General features: G+C 39.6%; 3 protein-coding genes and 1 non-coding gene across 5 annotated transcripts; 3 read left to right on the top strand and 1 right to left on the bottom strand.

Annotated features, from left to right (window-relative positions):
- The first annotated feature begins 3,455 nt into the window (after nt 1-3,455).
- LOC6557546 (L-lactate dehydrogenase) lies at nt 3,456-6,813 on the top strand. Its single transcript, XM_001984119.2, has 4 exons — nt 3,456-3,587; nt 5,242-5,621; nt 5,881-6,336; nt 6,397-6,813. The coding sequence occupies exons 2-4, from the start codon at nt 5,244-5,246 to the stop codon at nt 6,559-6,561; spliced, it is 999 nt and encodes a 332-aa protein (XP_001984155.1). The 5' UTR covers nt 3,456-3,587; nt 5,242-5,243; the 3' UTR covers nt 6,562-6,813.
- Nucleotides 6,814-7,583: 770 nt separating this feature from the next.
- On the top strand, nt 7,584-8,888 carry LOC6557513 (phospholipase A1 member A). The gene is made up of 2 exons (XM_001984120.3): nt 7,584-7,766; nt 7,834-8,888. Exons 1-2 carry the CDS (start codon nt 7,595-7,597, stop codon nt 8,775-8,777), a joined length of 1,116 nt encoding a protein of 371 aa, XP_001984156.1. The 5' UTR covers nt 7,584-7,594; the 3' UTR covers nt 8,778-8,888.
- Nucleotides 8,889-10,280: 1,392 nt separating this feature from the next.
- On the top strand, nt 10,281-22,374 carry LOC6557537 (bestrophin-2). 2 transcript variants are annotated; one of them, XM_032743545.2, is made up of 12 exons: nt 10,281-10,383; nt 13,645-14,027; nt 15,654-15,764; nt 15,834-16,020; nt 16,085-16,453; nt 16,856-16,984; nt 17,758-17,865; nt 19,861-20,100; nt 20,158-20,479; nt 20,556-20,648; nt 20,914-20,985; nt 21,050-22,374. In XM_032743545.2, exons 2-12 carry the CDS (start codon nt 13,957-13,959, stop codon nt 21,613-21,615), a joined length of 2,268 nt encoding a protein of 755 aa, XP_032599436.1. In that variant the 5' UTR covers nt 10,281-10,383; nt 13,645-13,956; the 3' UTR covers nt 21,616-22,374. The 2 variants fall into 2 exon arrangements, with proteins under 2 accessions (XP_032599436.1, XP_001984157.1); XM_001984121.3 differs by having other exon boundaries at nt 20,725-20,985.
- On the bottom strand, nt 16,518-16,589 carry Trnac-gca. The gene has a single exon. It is a non-coding gene; the product is annotated as a tRNA-Cys (tRNA).
- Nucleotides 22,375-22,487: the final 113 nt, after the last annotated feature.

The raw sequence follows: 22,487 nt of genomic DNA, 5'->3' as shown, positions 1-22,487 counted from the left end.
GGGAGGGGGGCAGTTTATTGCTGCTGCAGCGCCAGGCAACTTGACTTACGTGCAACAATTTAACAACTTAATTATTGCTAAACTACGTCAGCAACAACAACAACAGCAACAACAGCAACAACAACTGCAACAAAAACTGCAACAACAGCATATAGACATAAATAAACAACGGTGCGTATGAGTAATATTGCAAGGAGAGAGAACTAAAATCGTGTGGCTGAACGAACAGCAGAAATAATAATAATAAACCTCGATGGCCACTGCAAGTCTGCCGAAAAAGATTGCAATGCGCGATATACACAAAAGATGATCATCAACAGCAGCAGCAACAACAACAACAACAGCATCAACAACAACAACAGCAGCAGCAGCAACTCCAGGCTACTTGCTTGGAAGGAGCAGTGAAAGACGTAAACTGGAACGGGAACGAGAGAACGAGAATGGCAATGGAACGTTTCGTTCGCTTGTCATTGAGTAATCTATCGACAGCTTGGCGAGGGTAAAAGAGAGAGAGAGAGAGAGAGAGTGCGAGAGAGAGCGGGAGTGGGAGCGGGAGTGAGCGAGAGAGCTGTGTGTGTGAAAATTAGCATAAAAACGCAATTTTTGAATATTAATGTGCAGTTTGCGGTTGGCAGTTGCTGCATGCAGGCGCTGTTTGGCTGCTCTGCTGCTCTGCAGCGAGGCGCATTGCGTGCCAGTCAACTGGCAAGAAGAAGAAGCAGCAGCAGCAGCAACAACTGCACGAACAACAACAATTGCAACTGCAACACTCCATTTGCGCCACTTGAGTTACTCGTTTCGCGAGTGGGGTAATCAGATCCTCGGGCATTGATAACGACGCTTCACTGTACGCTGAACGCTATCGCAAAAAGAGTTGCAGTTGCCAGTTTGCCTCGTTGCATCTTTCACTTTTTGCTGCCTTTTTGCAGCTATGTGGCACGCATTGCCAATGGGCCCAAAAATACAGATTAAGGATTATTATTGCTGCCTCAGTTGCAGCTTCAATTGCTGCTGCTGCTGCTGTTGCTGCTTCTGTTGCACAGCATGAGAAATGTTTGTGTCATGTTTTGTGGCCGTAATCTGAACGGAAAACAGAAAACAGAAGCAGACAAAAAGGTTCTCTTGTGTAATGCGTCGCATGCAACACACAAGCGTTGCTCATCTATCTCGCAAACAGGTGGAATGCATCTCAAATCTACAAAAAAAAAAAGCAAAAAGATTGTCAAATTCCTTAAAAGTTTGCAAATCAAAGACAAAATTAGCAAAGCATTCAAGCAATTATTTTATTCTTTATTTTATTTACTTAACAATTAATGCTCAATACAGTTTTACATATTGAGTAATATTTAATTATTGGAAATAATAAATTAAAGCAATATTAAATATGACATTTTTAAGCGAATACTTGTAGTACACTTAATGGATCGCGTTATAGTCCAATTATTTCAATTCACAACAGTCCTGATCTATAATGCATTTTCAACATTTTATATTTAAAACCATGATTTAATTTAAAACCTTCAAAAATCTCTTCAGTTTTAACAAATTTCTTAAATTAAAACGAACCAATAGCAAGCAGTTTACAAAGCATTGCACTACTTGCTGTATTCAGCAGTGCACTGCTTGCTTGTACCAGCAGTGCAAAAGTGATGTTAAAAATAAATAATACACTATTTATATATATGTATAAATAATATGAAAATATAAAATAAATATTGTGTTCTTTCTAGCCGAGTTTTACTTGAATAGCCACATTTATGGCTCAATAATTGCAATAAGTTTTGCAGGGCTTCAAGCTGTTACGCCACGAGCGGACAGTAGCGCAACTAACTTGTAGTTTACTTCTTTTAGTAAAAGTTTGTTGACTGGCCACCAGAGAGCGCTGGCACCTTAGCTGCTTAGCCGGTGCACCAACCAAAATGACCTTGATTCGATTGAGATAAACAAAAAATAAATGCAGAAATGCAATATTTGTTTACAATTTAAACAAGCTTGATAAACAAATCGTGATAAATGCACCCATTACTAGACAATGGTAATTTCAAAATAATCAATAAGCAAACAGTCGTCGCGACAGGAAATCAAAGTGCGCAGATAGCAAAGGCAACAACCCACAATTATTTTGAAATACCCAAAAAATCAAATCTTAAACTTAAAAATAGACAAACAGTTCAATGACCCAAAAGAAACCCGTTTTAAAAAGTGTCTGCAACTATTTGCCACAGGTACTCATAGTCGTTAAAGCGAGAGAGTAAAAGAAATGTGGGTCAAAATAACTTTCACAAAACGCAGGCCGATTGCATTTGTGGGAAGCTATTTCGACCTTTAGCCAAATGACGTAGTCAATGAGTATTTTTACACGGGCAATTGTGAAATGCGGGAGCGAAAGAGATAGAGAGAGCGAATGAGTCAGCTGATCGCAGTGAATCAGTTGCAAGAGAGAGAAATGTGTGTTGGAAGTCACGAGCGCCGATTGCGCTTAGCTTTCCATTGTGGTGGTTCCACAACTCCCTCTCTCTCTCTCTCTCTTCAACACTCTCAAACTCTCTCAGGTGAGCACAGTGCGTAATGACGTCATGAGTTGATCAACTTATGCTAATTCAATTATACGATACACTGACAAAATTTGCAAATGACTTTGAAACTATTCCAGATTTGTCTAGTGAAAGTTGAAAATTTGATATTTCAAATTTCAAATATATTATTATATTCTATCTTCGATCTTGTCTCGTGGCAAAAACACAAGGAAACTAATAACACATCTGTCTGCAGACAGCAGGGTGCAGATTGGAACGCAGCCAACTTCTATGAGAGAGAGAGAAGGAGGAGGAACGAGAGAGAGAGAGAGAGAGCATCTTGTGCTCATGTCCCCCTCTGCTGTTCTTAGCTGAGTGTGATCAGCGGCACGTGGGCAATGATCCACAAACACACACACAAACACATAGGCATCAGCTGAGATGAATATTTCCACTAGATAAATTTATACGCATTGGAATGGTAAACGAGCAGCGCACGTGGCAAACTCCCCCACCCCCACAACTTCGGGACTAAGCAAATCGAATAAATCTAAAAATAAATTCGACAACCGTTAGACAAGCAAGCGGCAGCACAAAGGTCACCTTGAAAGAGGCCCACTCACGCACTGTGGAATGAAGTCGAGAAACTCTGCAGACAGAGAGAGCAAGAAAGAGAGAGAGAGCGAGAGAGTAAGAGAGCGAGGCAAAAGCGAGCCGGCTTCCAGTTCGCTCAGTTTCACATTGCTGTTTAGGCCATTTCGTCATCATCCTGACGGCAGCTGTGTGTGACGCCGACGTCTGCAGCTGCTGCGCCTGCTGCTGCGCCTGCTGCTGCTATTGTTGCCTATACGCATTGAGCGCCGACAGCAGCAGCGGCGGCGTCGGCTTTAGCTACAAATATCCAGCGGCAGCAGCGAAATTCCAACGAGTCTGCCGTGGAGCACAAAACAGTTCGCAACGAGCACGCAAAGTGAACGGAACGTCGACGACCTCAACGCAAATAGAGGCGCCAAAAATATCCAGTGAAACATTTTCAAGTGCAACAACAACAACAACAAAACCCAGCAATAAGTAAGCAACGCATGAAAAACAAAAAAAAAACAACACTGATAAAAATTAAGTCTACGGAATGCATAATATTTAAATAATGTTTGGGCTTTGGGGTGAGTGGTCTCGTAACCCAGTCGAAGTGCATTCAACTCGCCCTTGGCCTTGTGCCACAACGGGCACTTCCTGTTTGCCACTTGGCACATTGATTTCACTTTCATTTTCATTTTGGCGCATGCGCCATTTTCCAAAAATGCCCACACACAGCTGTGCCTCCATCATTTTTGTGGAAACCAGCAATATTTGACATTGGGAGAAGGTCATTTAATTTTTGGTCATCTATATTAGCTACTTTGTGGCAAGCTGTCTGTCCGCAACAAGTGAGTGCCTCCAGTCATGCATGACTATAAAAAAGTACTATGATCTCATGCTGCAGTTAACTAAATTCCAAATGAGCTATCAAAACTTTGCGACAAATAACAAAAAAATGTTCAGATAAATTGAAGCAGATAATTGCTGAACAAATGAGATTATATACTGAGTATTTTCTAAAGGGGTATTTTTTAAATACATAAACATACATAGATATATCGACAGACTCTTCTACAGGGTATTCCCCAGTTCATATCTCTCGACCAACCCATTCTAGGTAATTATATGTATACATTTATATTATGTGGTTTTCAGGCATTAACTCATGATATATCAACTAATTTGCACATGTTGCAATTTTAATCAGAAATCGCCCAAGTTCAGGGTGAGGGCATTTGTCATAAGCGGGTTTTCTAATTAAAAACGTTGCATAGATAGCGAAAAATAGTAATAATGATTATGCAAATATTTACATATTCGAGATAAGTAGCCAATAAATATCGCTAATCTTATCGGCAATATATTGCAAATATTGACAACAGATCATAACAAATTCGACCCATTACCTAAATCTACTTGTAGGTCATAAATTCTATATATAATTTGTGCATAGCTCATTTGAAACGTGTGCAACTTGAGCAAAATTAGCAATCATTTCTTGGTAATGACCATGATTATTGGATTAATTAAACAACCACAATGAGCAATCAATCGATAAGAAATATTGATTGCAAATTGTTCACTGAGTCCATCAATTTGCGGAATCATTATCACAATTTGTTTCCGTGTTTTATCCCCAAAGCTTGACGCAACTTTCTTGAATGTTTCTTTTTGTTGTTTGTTTTTTTGTTTATAAAGTAAAGTAAAAAATGTAGATAGATATAAATGTCCATTAGGGGTTAATGAGTTTTATTACCAGCGCCAAATTGAATTTGTGTGCGGCATGTGACGCAGTTGTCTTCCCATGTCACAAGTGCGGCACATATAAAAGTGACAAATGTGCGCAAAATATAAATTATAATTTTTTTTTTATTTTCGACAATGTTACGTGGAGGAGGCTTCTTTTCAGCTGCTTGCTGCGTGTTGGGCACTCGGCAAATTTATATTAATATGACCTTCGTCAAGGTTAAACCACAGCGACAACACAGAAACATATTTCTTTCGTGTGTGAGTGCCCCAGATTTATGCTACTCTTACTTTTACTTATACTTTGACTTTTATTCAAATTGTGTATGGCATAAATTGGAGAGCACGTGACTTAATTTGATTAAAACTAAATGATTGCTTTACGTGTTCTCTCTTTTAGCGATGACCACCGTTAAGGAAAGCCTCTTGGCTCAGGTAGCCGAAACTTTGCCCAGCTCCGGGCACAAGATCACCGTTGTGGGCATCGGCATGGTGGGCATGGCCAGCGCCTTCAGTATTCTCGCCCAGGGCGTCTCCAGGGAGGTCTGCCTCATCGATTGCTGCACCGACAAGCTGCAGGGCGAGCTCATGGATCTGCAGCATGGCTCCAACTTCCTGAAGAACCCACAGATCACGGCCAGCACCGATTATGCTGCCTCGGCCAATTCCCGTCTGTGCATCGTCACCGCCGGCGTCCGCCAAAAGGAGGGCGAGTCTCGTCTGTCCCTCGTTCAGCGCAACACCGATATTCTCAAGAGCATCATACCTAAACTGGTCGAGGTAAGTTTAAATAAATATGTTCACTCATGAATAACGCTGCCAGATCCCAAGTCCCAAATACTTCGAACTCGAATTACTTTGATAAACTGACGCGATTTTTAATTTTTTTGCATACTTGGCTTTTTCTGATTTTCAATCAAATTTTATGAATATAAATTTAAAAATATTAGAATTTTCTTTAGCATAAAAATGTATCCTTTTCAAAGAGTAATTCTTCTGTTAGATCACGCATTAATACCATATATTTTCATATTTACAGAACAGTCCCGATTGCATTTTGCTGATGGTCTCCAATCCCGTTGACATCATGACCTATGTGGCCTGGAAGCTGTCCGGTCTGCCCAAGAATCGTGTCATTGGCAGCGGCACCAATCTGGATTCATCCCGTTTCCGTTTCCTGATGTCGCAGCGTCTGGGCGTGGCACCCACCTCCTGCCACGGCTGGATTATTGGCGAGCACGGCGATAGCTCTGTGCCCGTCTGGTCGGGTGTTAATATTGCCGGCGTGCGTTTGCGCGAGCTGAACCCAACCATTGGCACCGGCTCGGATCCGGAGAAGTGGAATGAGCTGCACAAGCAGGTCGTCGATTCGGCCTACGAGGTCATCAAGCTAAAGGGTTACACCTCGTGGGCAATTGGTCTCAGCACTGCCTCCCTGGCATCGGCCATCTTGCGCAACACCAGCAGCGTGGCAGCTATCTCCACATCCGTTATGGTAATTAGCATAACTAAAAACGAATTCACAATTTGGCTAATACATATATATTTTGTGCAGGGTGAACATGGCATTGATAAGGATGTGTTCTTGTCGCTGCCCTGCGTCCTGAATGCGAATGGTGTCACCTCTGTGGTCAAGCAGATTCTCACCGACACCGAGGTGCAGCAGCTGCAGAAGTCTGCCAATATTATGTCTGAGGTTCAGGCCGGTCTACAGTTCTAAATATAACTAGCTAAACTAAACAAAAAAAAAATAAGTAGATCACACATACACACTCACACCGAGCAGAACTAATTTTAGTCAAATTTGAAGTTCAATTTGGATTTGGGAGGACCAGTGAAGCAGAAAGTATTCTTGACTACCAAAATGATTTGATTTTTTAGTCGATTTCTCATCTTTATTTATTATTCATAACTCTTTTTGTGTTTGTTACAAATAAATTGTAAACAATTTAGTTTTATTTTAAAAATGAAACACGATTTGATTACTTTTTTGACAACTCTCTCGGGAGTCCAATTTGATTACTTTTTGTGTTCGACATCTGGGAAAATGTTGAAAGAGAAAGCATATTTACTGGTGACTCTCTCCAGGAAGTCCAATAATAACCAAATCTACCTCATTGCCGTAAATTTTGAATAAAAACGCACGCGACAAACGAGCGCTACTCAAATTTACAGCAAATGAAACCAATTAAAGAAATTTAAAAAATATATGTATGAAAAACTATATAGTAAAAATTTTACATTTAGCACCTAGTTGTTTTTTCGCACTTATCAAAGCAATTATATATATGTATATGTATAAATATCTGTATCAAGAGTAAAAAACTTCAATGAAAAGAATCCGAGGCAGCAGAAGCGGCACTAAAAACAAGCGTTTTCTTATTGAGGCACGATCCACGTTAATCAATCGACAGCAGTCTGTTTACAGATAAATGAAACGTGCAACGACAGAGAAGCTTATCTGGTATCAGTTACCCCTATCCCCCATCCCCCACCTTTCCACCCACGGCAGACAAATGCTAGACAGAGCAGAGTGGAGCAGCTACAACAACCAAAAATCTCGACTCCCCAATTCGAACGTGCTGCAGTCAGCAGAATGCAAAAGCAACAAAAAAGTTCAAGAAACAAATTTCAACTGAAAGTCAACGGTAGATAAGCTTTGGCTAGAGCAGCGATAAGAAGTGTTAACTTGGCTATATAAGCAGTTAGCCGCACACTGAGCATTGACAAATGGTCAAGCGATGCTGCGGAAAATGGCCAGAAAAAACACATGCAGCTGGACAGGATGGTCGCTGGGTCTCTGCCTGATCGGGCTGTGGCGAGTGCAGCAAACGCAAGTGGAAGCGGTGGCAAGCATCGATCGCATACAGAAACACAATCTGCAGCTGCTGGCAGAGCAACTGAATCTCGGCTGGCGTGCTTTCTGTAAGTGAAGTGAAAGATCAAACTTAATCTTAAATCGAGCTATAATCATCAGCATCTAATGTCTAAGGTGATGCGCCCGTTGATGAGGGCGTCATGTCACTCTTCGAGGGCATCAATCCCAGCGATGCCCGTCTGCACGTGATGACCATCACCAATCAGAGTGTCCAGCTGCCCATCAAGTCTATACCAGAGCTGCGTGACTTCGACATCAAGCCGGAACGCAAGACTTTGATCTATGTGAATGCCTTCCACACGGCCGATAGTTATTTCAGTGTGCAGGAGCACCTGGCACTGTTGCAGACAACGCGTCGGGATCTGAATGTGATTGTGGTGGACTTTGCCACACATGTGGCACAGTTATACTACACGGTGCGTCATCATCTCTCTGTGCATGGCTACTTCATTTACAAGCTGTTGAGCGCCTTGACGGAGGCGGGCATTGCGCCGGAGGATATCACCATAGCTGGACACTCGGTGGGCGCCAATATTGCCGCCTTGGGCGCTGATCTGTTTGCCAAGAGCAGCAAACGGCTGGTGGGTCAATTGATTGCCATCGATCCTGCCACCATGTGCCGCACTACCGACATTCTTGTGCGACAAACGGTCGCCGGACGGGTTGTGGTGCTGCACGGCGAGGGGGATGTGTTTGGTGTGCGTCTGCCACTTGGTCATGTGGATATATATCCGAATGGCATTGGCTACTTTCCGCGCAAGAAACTGCAGCCGGGCTGCGACAGCAGGATCTGCAGTCACATGTATCCATTTGTACTCTTTATGGAGGCGCTCATCGAGGGCGTCATGATTCCGGCCACCAAATGCGATAACTGGGCCAAGTTCCGGCAGGGCGTTTGCAGCTTCGAGAACACTATTAACATTGGACTGAAATATCCCAGCAATGCGAAGGGTCTCTATTTCTGTATGACTCAACCGAATCCACCTTTCACCTACATGGAGCACGGCTTGAGATATCAGGCAAGGCGGCCGGAAAAACAAAATACGCCCAAAGCTTAGCATCGCTTTATTATTAATTATATAACTTAAATATCATCTTGTTTTTACATGCATAGTATTATTATATGCCATATCTATTTACTGAGTTGTTTCATATCCATTAGGATAAAATAAATATATAAAGATAGAAGAAGCAAACGACTGAAAGTTACAAGTTTTCTGAGCAGCCACTAAATCTTTATACTCTTGCTGAGAGTATTTCAATTTTACTGGGAACTACATATATTATTTATCAGTATTACTAGCTGAGTCGATATCAGTCTGTCCGTCTGTCAGTCTGTTTCTATGTAAACTACTTCCTGAGTAGCTAGCTTGATAAAACTTGGCATGTATCCGCCTTGTGGCTGCACGCAGTACTATGACCGAATCGGTTATATATAACATATAGATGTCATGGGAACAAACGGTCGAAAGTAAGTTCCTGTAAAACAAAATGTTTGTACATTAAAATATCGGAAACAAACCTACTATGCCTATTATTAGATTCCTCATATTTGGGCATAAAATCATCCACATCGAACGACTAAATCATTATTATGCTACTATATCATAGGGCTCCCATAGTTGGGCATAACACAAGGAACAGCCAAGATGTGTGTGGGTTTTTTAATAAAAGAACGATATTTGCAAGCAAACTCGAACCTAAAAGTATGCCACACAGTGCTGCATGTACAACAGTGCTGCCAAATTGTATCTAAACCAATTTTCAGCTTGTAGGAATATCTACATAAATAACAAGAGTAATGAAACACTAAAAATTGTATACTGTAAGTTATATTGAGTAAATTATAAATAATGTGTACTAAAATATTAATATACAAACAGTAAAATTAATCATTTTATTTAAATCATTACGAAATTATTGAAATCCAACAATGGTTGCACGAAAATATTAATTTCAATCAAATAAATTAAATAAAAATATATTTTAAATAAAGAGAATTAAAAAAATGTAGTTACTTTATTTTAGTTCACTGTTCATGCTGCCCTGGCTTCAAGCACAATTCTCACTCTCAATCTCTCTCTTTCTCTCTCTCTCTCTCTCGCTCTCTCTACCTCTCTCTCTCTCTCTTGAATATTATCACTCCCTCACACACACCGTCTTTCGCTCTCTTGAAAACTGTGGCTTGATCAGTTGACCATATTGTGCAGTCTCTCTCTCAGTCGATGTCTGGCTTACAAAGAAAAACAGCTGATGCACACGCCACATACAACAGCAACACACAGCACACTGCACACTAAATACACACACACACACACAGACACACACTCTCCCGCACAGAGAGAGAGCAACAATGCATGCTCACCTGTGCCACACACACACACACACACACAGCTTCAGACACATTTCGGTATGGGGGAGAGCAAGTTTTGTCTACCTGTTGCCTGTTGTAAAAGAAAAAAACGTTTTTTTTCTACGGCTGAAATTGTGAGTTAAGAGCCGCCTGTGCTCGGGTCTGGAGCGCAGTTTAGTTGTGCTTAGCGTGCTGTCAAGTTGTGGCCGTTGCCCGTGCGTAATCGAATCGGAATCGAATATCGAGATCGGCATCGGCATCGGCATCGGAACGAACAGTTAGCGATAAACCCGTCATCGTCGCAGTCGTCGGTATGTTACAAAGCCACTGAAAACTGAAGCTAAAGCCGCTTTGGCAGCTCCCAAACCTCTCTCGTTGTCCACTCGCCTCGTTGATCGTGCGGAACAATCAACCTAGCGACGGGGCTAGATCCGAAAATAAAATAAATATACAAAAAACAAAAAAAAAAAACAAAAAACAGACGCATTTTGTTGCTGTTATTATTTTTTTGTTTTTTGTATTTATGTTGTTTTGTATAATCTAAACAGAAGTGTGTTATATACACGCATGCCACAAACACACATATTTATATATGTATGAAATGTTTGAAGAATTGAATACGCGTTTTCTGACACGATACAGAAAATATGCGCAAGTGCAGCTAGTTCGTTCTGTGTCTAAATACTTACAATAAGCGATCGCGTAAGATCTGGCCACAGTTACAGATACACGTAGACGATGCGTGTATCCATTGACTGTGAGTCTCCATCTACATTTACATATACACATATATATATATATATAAATATATATATGTATCTGTATCTGTATCTGTATCTGTAATCGTAAGCGCGTGTCTAAATGCCTTCTTAAACCTGTAAAGAAACGCTTCTCAGTCGAAGCAGCATTTTTAAAGGTGTTGGCGGTATTTATTGATTAGGCGGAACGACAGAATGCCACACAGGCCAAATTCGGATGCAATGTTTCAATTGAAATTTGTGAAATGTGCTTGAAAACTGACAGTGGAGACGACACAGCAATTAAAAATATATATGTATAGAACTGAAAATAAATTAATAACAATGCTATTTGAGCAACAACATGCGATGGGGCAGCAAAATGACCAATGAATAATTGCAAATTATTAAATAATTACAACTTAAATAGTAAACGTAAAATTTAAAATAATTTACAAAACATAATAGAATTGATGATTCCTAATTAATGATTAAACTTAAATGATGTAACTACAAAAAATATATTATTTAAACTGTTATTTGCCCAATAGCGCTTTTTAATAAACGAAACTGAAAAAATGGAAACACATTTACAAGTATACATTTCAATCATTTAATAAGCATCATTAATTAAGCCCAAATTAATACGTCAACAATGCCCAATTAGCTTATGGAAAATAACGAGCCAACAATAATTTTATCTATCGCATTTTTATTGTGTGCTAATCAAGCCGAGAACTCCCACTGCTCAAAGTCGCGCCAAGCGAACGGCCTAAGAAAAAGTGCAAGTGTGCAAGTTTGGTCGGCGATCCGATTGGAAGTAAGAAAGAAAAATCAAAAAAATAAAAAAATCACCTACAATATTAAAGTATTAAACTCAATTTGAGTCATTGTGTAAACAAAATTCGATCAACATCGTCGTCTTTTACGTCAAAGAAAGTGAAATGGCTAACGGATCGCGAAGGCACACAATATACACAATATACACATTTAAATAAAATTAGTCATCGATCAACGTCACTGTCAACATTTGCTTTGAGGCCATGGCCAACATTTCTTTGCTTGAGGCCAACAACGGGCAGAAAAGGGGGCGAGGGAGCAGGTCGTATACGCAATTTACTTGGCATAATGCAATTTGTTGTCATCGCAAGACGTTAACTTTATCTCAACTCAACAAGCGATGAGCTGTCAAGCCCAGTATTTTGTTTAACATATCTTGTGGTTTTAGCTGATATCTTTCGGACAGTTAGACTGTTTATCTTTAACTGCAGAGTATGTTCTTTATTTTTTATTATATATGGGGTCATTGATTACAGTTTGCTTGAGAACAACAATTATCATAGATAAGTTGATGCCTTACAGTAGCACGTAATTGCTGTCTAATAACGTTCGCTTATTTGGTAACAGGCACGTGGCTGTCCCTAAACTGTTCACAAAATAGTCATAAAATGTCATTTAGTTGCCTAAACAAAAATGTAGAAAAACAATCAAACAATATGTGCATATTGTATTTGTGTAATTCTCGAGAATTGTGTCAAGGGGCAGCGGGCGGAATTAGCCAAAGCTAATGAATATTTAACAGATGAAGAGATGCATTTTAAAGTCGGCATGACTATATTCAAGATGCAATTCAAATGCACAGCTTCAGGCCCCGGAAACCGGTTTCACGTTAGTCTCTATGACTATTTAAAATTCTACACATTTCACAGATTAACTTCGAGTTGATGCTAACACTGGTGTGCGGTGTGTTTATCAACAAAATTAACGCGTCTTAGTGAAAATTGTGTCCACTTGCACATCCCTCAACCCCCGCTACCCGACCTCAACCCCAAGCCCAATCCCACTGCATGGCAGTTAACCAGTTTTAAGTCATAAATATTATAAATATTGACGGTCAGCAATACGTTATGCAAATATTTGCAGCTTTAAAAGTGCTCTAAAGATACCTGACTAGAGACAAAGCGTAAATGTATAACTGTAGAGCAACAGGTTTGTAATACTCAATAATAAAAACATCCGTTCAAATTATCGCAGACGCAGGCACTCGATTAATCAAAATAAGATTTCAAACCGAAGCCACAACACCAACTTAAGTCCCCCACAAAGCGAAATGGCAAACATACAGTCAAAAATCGGCGCTGACTTGGCAAAAATATAAAAAAGTAACAAGAAAAAAAATATAAAAAGCAGTCGAAGTCGAAGTCGAAGTCGAAGTTTTCGACAATCTCAAGGTTTTCAGCAGTAAACACCCAAAAAAAAATAAATAAAAATCAGAAAAGATGAGACACCAGAAACGCGTCCCATATAAATAGCTTGTGTGTGTGTGTGTGTGAAGTACTTTGTGTGTGCGTACGGGGAAATCCTGGCCACAATCTGAACTTTAAGTGCACAACGTGTTAATAAATACAAAACAAAGGCCATCAAGGGCCCACGGCAAAAGTACAAAAAACCCAATTCAACAAAAAAAAAAGTCATCAGCAAAATAAAAACATAATTTCAACTATTTAGTTACACAAAAATTTCACCCAACAAAACTGAAACACGAAGTGCATTAAAATCGCATGCAAAAAGCAATCAAATTATGTGTAATATAGTAAATAAAAAAAAAAAGCAGCCAGCTATAAAAAAATAAATAAAAAAATGTTAAAATGCCGTCGAACTGTTCGAGACGTGTTGGAATTTAAGTTAAGCTATTTTGTTGTTGCTATTGTTTTTTATTTGTAATTATTTTGTTTGCAGTGTATTTGCATGTGTTGCATTTGTGTTGGTGTACAATTTTACAGTTAACTGAACGTGTGTGTCGCGCTCGACGCGCTCTCACTTATTGTGTTTCAGGCTGAAGAAGAAGTATTGCCGACAAATTCACCTGCTTTCAATAACAACAACAACAACCACAAGAACAACAACAGCAACCAAGAGTGAACCTTCACAGAACACTGTTGTCTGGCTGTTGTCGCCAGACACAGCTGTCAATGCGGCGACGTCGAGTTCGATGCCGCCGCTGTCAATGACGCGTAGCCAAACTAAAATCGCCTAACTTAGCCAAGTCAAACAACAGTGAACTAAATCTCACCTCAACAACAACAACAACAAGAACAACAACAGCAACAACATCAGCAACAACCACAACAAAAACACAGTTGCAAAATGACTGTCTCATATGCGGGCGAGGTGCCGAATGGCAGCAACTTTGGCTGCTTCTGGAAGATCCTATGGAAGTGAGTACAATCGAAGGTCTTTCGCTATTCCCATCTGGGGCGTCAAGTAGCTTGTAGTAGAGTCTGTGGGATTTTTTTCGTTAGTCATAGCTCGCCAGTGATTTAAGTGTTTGCTAGAGTAATTAACAGCACACATGTACAGCAACCAGTCACAGCAACCAGTGCCCACTGTCAGCTGTTGTTGGGTGTATTTATTATTTTCGAACTGAGTTCGCTTTAATTGTTTCCAAAGTGCAGTCACTCGTAACCGGCACACATAGAGATTACTCCCGGTACGGTCAGTACTCACTGTACCATCTCTAGTTGGAAGACAGAACGAGAACGAGTCTCGCTGGAATTGGATGTTTCAGTTATGCAGAGCTCGAATTATGCAAAATTTTAATTCGAAATATGAAAATATATAAAATCTTAGCCTTTTAATTGTTTAACAATTCAAATTATACGTTATAATTATAAAAATTAAGTATACGTTTATACAAGCAAACAATATAATGCCATTTAGGGTATTAACGGCATTTTTGTTCACATTAAATTTATGACACAATTAAGTATTTAGCATCAAAAAGTCAACTTTGAAAGATTTAGTAGACATCCGTCTATGTACACATATGTGTCAGTTGTATTCAATTATGTGATATTTTATTCACAATATTATGTAACTAAAAATTACATTTGCAAATAATTGAACATTTCGGGAAAAACCAAGTTGAACAACTAGTAAAACTGACAGCAGCGATTTATTATGAAGTAAAAAAAGCTTAAGTAAAATATGTATATGTTCAACGTGTTAAGCAAAACATCGCTAAGACCGAGAAACTAATTTGCATTAAGGGACATACCAGAAAAAAAAAATAATCAAATATTTAATATATCTCTGAAATAAGAGACAAGGTTTTTGAGACGATTTCGTTTTGTGTCTAACACACATAAAAAAGTTGACTGTGAACCATCTCAACTAACGAATGACTTCCCATAGAATAAAGCAAATATGAGTGGACTTTAATTGCATACACGTGTTGCTTACTACTTCGAAATACTCACTCAAACCACTTAAGTCAATAAGCAGCTAAGAAGAGAATATAATAATACTTATCACGCAACACGCTGTGGATGCCAAGTCCACCCATATTTATTATTAACATAAAAACCTTGATAACTTCGGACAAAGCAAAGAGTCTAAAGCTCAGCATCGAGCCGCAATTCCTGTTTTAATCTCAATCAAACGAAGCGGCGAGGTTGTGCCGATCATTATAGCGAATATATCATATCAAAAGTAAACAAAACCCAAAACAAATTCATTGGAACTGACATGAGACAACAGACAAACAACAACAACAACAAAAGTTGCAGAACTAGCGACCCATTAAGCACGAAATAACTTAAGAAAAAAAATACAAGAGAATTCGACACATGATGCGGTTGATTTGTAGGGTGTTACTGAGCAATAGCTTCAAGGAAATGAAAAAAAAAAGCAACAACAACAACTTAATAGTTGCAAGCTCAAAGTCGAAGCTGTTCATTGACCAAGTGCCTTTTGACAGATTTGTGTTGATCATAAAACTGTTTCAATACACTTAAATATTTCTCCATCTCGCTAATCTTTTATTTTATTTACTTATTTATTAGATGGCGCGGCAGCGTTTACAAATTAGTCTGGCGCGAATTAATCGCCTATTTGTGTTTATACTATACCATAAATGTCATCTACAGATTTGCGCTAAATCCCAATCAGCAGACGTAAGTATGCCTTCAAGATTTATGACACATTGTGAATGATTATATTACTCATATATTTTCTACTCTCAGCCTATTCAATAAGATTCGCCTATATTTTGCGCAACAGGGCGAGAATTTGCCCATGTCCTTTGTGCTGGGCTTCTATGTTAATCTGGTGGTCAAGCGCTGGTGGGAACAGTATCGTCTACTGCCCTGGCCCGATACGCTCGCCCTGTTCATTAGCGCCGCCATACCCAATTCAACCGGAGGCGTTAATGTAAGTGGTCACACCTTAATTGATCCGATGAGTTGACTTTCTATAAATACTTATATATATATAGAATGAAACGGGTCGTCTGATGAGGCGCAACATAATGCGCTATATGGTCCTGGCCTATGTGATTACCCTGCAGCGCATCTCGCTGCGCGTCAAGCGACGCTTTCCCACCACCCAGCATCTGGTCGATGCTGGTCTGATGCATGAGTCTGAGATGAAAATATTCGAGGCGATGAATCAGAAGAGTCCCATGTCCAAGTACTGGATGCCCCTCGTCTGGGCCACAAATATCATCAATCGGGCGCGCAAGGAAGGACTAATTGCCTCCGATCACATTGTGCAAACCATACTCGTAGAACTGTCCGATATCAGACGGCGCCTGGGTGGCCTCATTGGCTATGATACGGTCTGTGTGCCGCTCGTCTATACACAGGTAAGAGTGTGGGTGATTTTGGGGGTGGTTGTGATCAAAAATAAGTGCAAAAACGCAATTTGATAGGGGGCACCCGGAATTGAACCGGGGACCTCTCGATCTGCAGTCGAATGCTCTACCTCTGAGCTATACCCCCAATATGATATAATTCATTTGAAGTGCTCATTTCATCAGCTCGACAACTCCGCTGGCCTGTGTGTCTTTGAAAGTCGAGATAAGATTTTGAGCGGATGCTTGTATTTGAAATAAACAACTTTAGCATTAAAGATTTCTTTCTGTTTCCGTTTCAAAGAAACTAAAATACACCAAAGCAAATCTTAAACGAACCTTTCTACTAAAGTCAAGCTTTTAATCATTTAATTAATCTCAGCAAATTTAATTAATTCAAATTACTATTTGTAGGTTGTTACCCTCGTGCTCTACACGTATTTTATAGCCGCACTGTTGGGTCGCCAAATGTTGCCAAATATCTTGGATCGTAATGGCAGGGAGGATCCCGATTTGTTTTTCCCATTATTCACCGTTTTGCAGGTAAGACACACTCACAGAAAAAAAAAACAGGAAAAGAACACGGTATTCGAAATACAATTATTTAATTAGCACGTTTCGCTTTATTTACCATAAATCTTAGAAATTTCCACGTCTCGCCATTTTTGCGAATTGTGGCAAAAACATTGCGGTTTATTGGATCATTAACGCAACTGAAACTGAAACGCAAATGAGGCGGCCAATGTGGCTACTGCTAAACGTAATGGCAACACCTTGTCAACGATGATATGACTTTGGTCAGAGATATCAACATGTACTATATCGTTTCACGATATGTACTTGCGATATATATAAACATAAATATATTTCCCATTTGCCTTTTAGTTTCTGCGGTTCCCATCGCACACAGGCAGATTTCAAGTGTTTTTTTTTGTTTTTTGTTTATTTTTTTTTTGTTTTTTGCGTTATGTAAACGACTTGCAGTCACGTTCAAAGTAATAAATTGGCATTTTCGCTTTTGAGTTTGACGAAAGGCATTTCTCGACTTGGATAAAAATCAGAGACAGGTGTTTTTCAACCACCTCATTAATAACTGTTAATTTCGCTAGCAGCCAACGAAATGCGAAACAAAATACTAAAAAACTAACGAAAAAAGTGAATGGAAACGCTTTCGATGTGAATTCATTCGCACATATATGGACTTGTATGTGTGTAAACCCTACATGGGCAAACACTTAGCTTTAATTGAGTTAACTTAATGATTATTTTGGTTGGTTTTTAATTGTAATCTCATCGCTTCGTATTCACATCTACAGTTCGTTTTCTTTGTGGGCTGGCTGAAAGTGGCCGAGGTTCTAATCAATCCCTTTGGCGAAGATGACGATGATATTGAATTAAATTGGCTAATCGATCGACACATAAAGGTGAGTCTATATACAGACTAGACTGACACATTTAAAAGATAATAAAACAACCCTTAGCGGAAACTTAGATTATAATTAGTCGTGACTCAGAGCTAGCACATATATTTCTTATAGCTTCCCCATTTCTTAAAATGTGCTTAAAAAAAAAAATATCCTCAAATTAAAAACCAGTATTAGTAAAAATTCATGTCAGCTTAAGTCATTTAGCGCGTATTCGACAGAAAAATTGTTTAAACTTAATTTTTAATTGGATATATTCAAAAAGTAAACAAGTGCCGACACATCGCGACGTATCTCAACAGAGACACAAAAATCTATTTAAATCCCACTTGCCTCTTAAGTTTATAATATACAGCTTGTAGAAAAAAAACCAATTGATAACCGTAACGTAACTTAACAATTATTTTGTCAAGCTGGCTCACAATTTATTAACAACTAACTTAACAATTGCTGAAAACTGTCAACGTTTTTGTAGTGTATTTTAGAGGCATCCACATTTTTAGGTTAGTATGCCATATGCCAAAGTAAGCAACTATTTCAGCCTGCTGAAAGGAAGAAATAATGTGTTTTACCCGCAAAAAATATAAAGATGGTTAAACTTAAGTGGTAGCAAAGGTTAATAGAGTTGGTAATAAAGGCAAAAACTCAAACTGCTTACTGATTATGATAAATCTTATAAATTGGAATTATATAAATGAAAGTGACAAAACATAAATCAGAATTCAATATGCAACTTAAGCAAGTCAAAAGTTCAGCTTATTTTGATGATATTTTAGGGTATTCTTTAAAGTCGGTGTTTTGTTACCTTAAGTTGCGAGAGGTTTTTTCCATGTGTACCAAATGTATACGTACACTCAGAAAAACAAAACAACACTAAATTTTAGAGATTCGCAACACTTTTTGTGCCAAGAATAAGAAACCTTAGAAAGCATATTTCTTACCCAGAAAGTATATTTCTGAAAATCAGTGTTTTTTCAAAGAATCAGAGTGAGCAATTCTACTTTTTAGGAACTTATTTCATAATAGAAAATATTTCAACAAATAAGAAAAAACGGACTAATTTTTTTTAAAATATAGAACTTATTTCGAAAAATAAGAAATACTTTCCAGTTTTCAGGATGATTTTCATTTCTTTCTAAAATTCAGGGAGTGTATGCGAGTATGTTTTTGCATGTGTACAAAATGTATAGGTGTACTTATGTTTGGGTGCATGTATGTATCTCTGAGTTTGGGGTCTCTGCTGCTGCTGGTAGCTTGCAATTATTTACAAAGCCAACGGCAACAATAACAACAGCAATACATTGGCAAAAGTAAATTGAAAACAGGTTTTCTGTAGAAAATAAGTAAAAATAAACATTGAAACCTCTTTTGTAGAGCTTTTTTATCATTGACTGTTTTATTTTTGTGTTTTGTTGACGGTTTCTGTTGTGCTCAACTTAGGAGCAGCGTTTGCATTCTACATTGAAATTTTGACTAAATGCATTTGAAAATGTGGTCATGAATATGCGCACAAATAAGAACAAATGGGTTAATTAATATTTAGCTGTTTAGTCTGAATAGCATTGTTGCCAATTTGTTGAAAACACGCGCAAACGTGACACTTGATCATGAAAAGAGACCACAACTTGAGAAGTGGAGCAGTAAGAAATGTGTGTTTGATAAGTTTTCAGCTTGTGGGTTGTGCTTTTGCATTATGAAACCAATAAGAGGCAAGAAAAATTTCACTTTTTCTTTTGTTTTCAAAATGGGGAGTGGGCCGGCCCATCGACTCCAGTGTTCGTGTCTGTGATGTAATTAGGTGTTTTTTTGTTTTTGTTGTTGTTGTTGTATTTTTAGTGCTTGTATATACATTTGAAGTGCGGCTTCTGTGGGTAGACATCATCAGCAATGGCAAACACGTTGCTTTTAAACATAATGACGCTGACCGCTCCACTTTCGATAATTTAATTTTTGTTTTGTTTTTGGCACGCGCTAATTTCTAAACGATTTCTACAGGCCGCCTACATGATTGTCGACGAGATGCACGAGGAGCATCCGGAACTGTTGCGCGACCAGTACTGGGAGTGTGTGGTGCCCAAAGAGCTACCCTATACTGTCGCCTCAGAGCACTATAGACGGGACGAGCCCAAGGGCTCGGCGGAGAAGTACAAGGTGAAGAAGGACGATGCGATGTATGCCAATATAATACCAGGCGGTGGCAAACGAATGCTCAGCGACGATGTCTATGCGGACTATGTAAGTATGCTCAGAGCTCAGAGCTCAGTCGGAATTCTATAGCTCTTGGCATTGCAGGAGAGCGTGGACACGCCGATGGTGGAGAGGCGAAAGAATAACTGGCTGGTGCGTCAGCTGTCCCGCATGGGCTCCATGCGCAGCCAGTCGACGGCCTACTCCTCGGGCGGCATGCCCTTCAATCGCAATCGCTTGAACTCGGTTTACTCTAGTCCCGAATCGGGCATGCCATTGTCCATCCTGCAGCAACAGCAATTGCAGCAACAGCAGCAGCAACAACAACAGCAACCTGGCTCGCAGCAGCAGAGCAACAAGCCAAGTCTCTACGAGAAGTTTGTGCACCGCAAATCGCTGCGAGCTCAGCGCCAATTGACAAAGCAAAGTGAGTAAAGAAAAGGATAGAACTTATATATATATGAACGACTACTAATCCTAACAACTAATCCTAACCCAAACAGATTCCAAACTTAATGGCCTAAATATGAATGTGCCCAAAACGCGTCCACGCATCCCAACGCCGGAGGTAACCAAGGATGGCAGCACAAATACGGGTAAGTTTGTTGCTAGATCTTTTCGCACAAGTCAACTCAACTCAACACAAAACTTACAATAAATTGCACCCTGTAGCGAGCAGTGCCGTTATAATGGCCCCACAACAGCTGAGCACGCAAAGCACTAGCGGGTTGTATCCCTCGTATAGCAGCACAGCCAGCGGCACTAATTTGCACCAGGACAGCGGCCAGGTGCTGGGCACACTGCTGCTGTCGCCCATCAAAGAGATGGATAGCACATCAACCAATAACACTCTGATTCCAGGGCACCCAGCAACAGCAGCGCTCGCCCAGGCTGTCATGCCCACCAGATTGAAGGATGCCTACACCACAAGTAGTAAGTCGCGAACGTTTGCTAAAACTCGAACTGCGTTCTCTGATCTATCCAATCTATTCTACAGCTATGCCAACGGATTCGAATATAACCACATTATCGTTTCCATTCACGGTGGCCACCAGCGCCGGTGATTCTCTGAGCATTATGCCACTGAACGCAAATGCGCAGTTGCCCACAATAACAACCACTGCGAGTGGTTATGATCCCAACGATGTCATCACCACAATACCCGTCTCACTTTCCATACAACGGACACCGTCCAGCGTATCGATTGTGGAGCTGAACGGTGCCGGTGGCGATGGTGCACCCGATCATAGCAGTGGTTCCAGCAACGGCAGTGCTGGCATCACCACAACGGCATTGCTCTCAGTGAAACCACTGAATGGAGCGGGGAATATATCGCGGAACAACAGTTTCAACCTAAGCCTCAATCTGCATGATCCGAACTTTCAACGCTCCTCCGTACGTTCGGCAGGACCAACGGATTCGGTAGATGCCAGCACATCGACGATATCGCTGCATCGGAGCAAAGACTCGGCAGCAGGTGCATCTACAGCTAATGCCTCCTCGGCGCCATCAACGCTGGCCAAGCACAAGCCAGAGCCAAAGACGGGCGAGGTATATGTGTAAAATTGGATCATAATGTTATAGGATATAAATTTTCAGGCATTGTTTATAGCCGCATTGTTTGGCTAGTTAGCTTATAAGAGCAGATAATCCGTCCAGATGCGGATTTCTTTAATGAACAGAGTTAATAGTTAGAATTAAACACACTTTGGCCATAGCGCCACCCGGAACCATTTCTACGATATTATTTTGTTGTTGTGTGAAAAATTGCAGAGAAGCGATCAGAAATATAAGTATCAAATAGTCTAAAGTTAATCTAGCTTATGAAGAAATTTGCTAATCAATTTGAGATGCGTATATTAAAATTCCCTTGATCTTCTATCAACATATACATATATACATCTATAGGTATAATATGTATAATGAATTTTAATATGTAATTCTCTATCCTTAGTGTGTATAACTGTTACCTAATGATAACTGCAATTTCAATTTGTTTCCTTGGCGCTTGCCATATTAGGACTAGATATTAAATTACTTTAATGCATAATAAGAACTACATTTATTAAAAATCCCTATCGTGTAGGCAGTGTAAATATAAACCAACACAATATGTGATATGCGATTTTTACGTTTTTAAGTCGAATAGTCTTATACATAAACCATAGAGTAATCCAGCATATCTATATCTACATATGTATATGTACATAGGTCAACTATAAAATTGTCGCCTTTGTAAATAAGATGATAAACTATCTATACCTATCTATCTATAAATAAATACCTAGATCCATTAAAACTAAATGTTAAAGTTCATGGTCACTTATCACAAATATTTCAATCAATTTAGGCCACTGAGGTAGACTCACTGAAACCTATCTGAAGAAAACCCACACTAAAAATGAGGTTGCTAAGTATTTGCTTCATTTTCAAGT

This window comes from Drosophila grimshawi, unplaced genomic scaffold, assembly GCF_018153295.1.
Source record: "Drosophila grimshawi isolate 15287-2541.00 unplaced genomic scaffold, ASM1815329v1 contig_44, whole genome shotgun sequence".
Classification (NCBI taxonomy): Eukaryota; Metazoa; Arthropoda; class Insecta; order Diptera; family Drosophilidae; genus Drosophila; species Drosophila grimshawi.
This window is presented reverse-complemented; position numbering and strand designations above follow the sequence as displayed.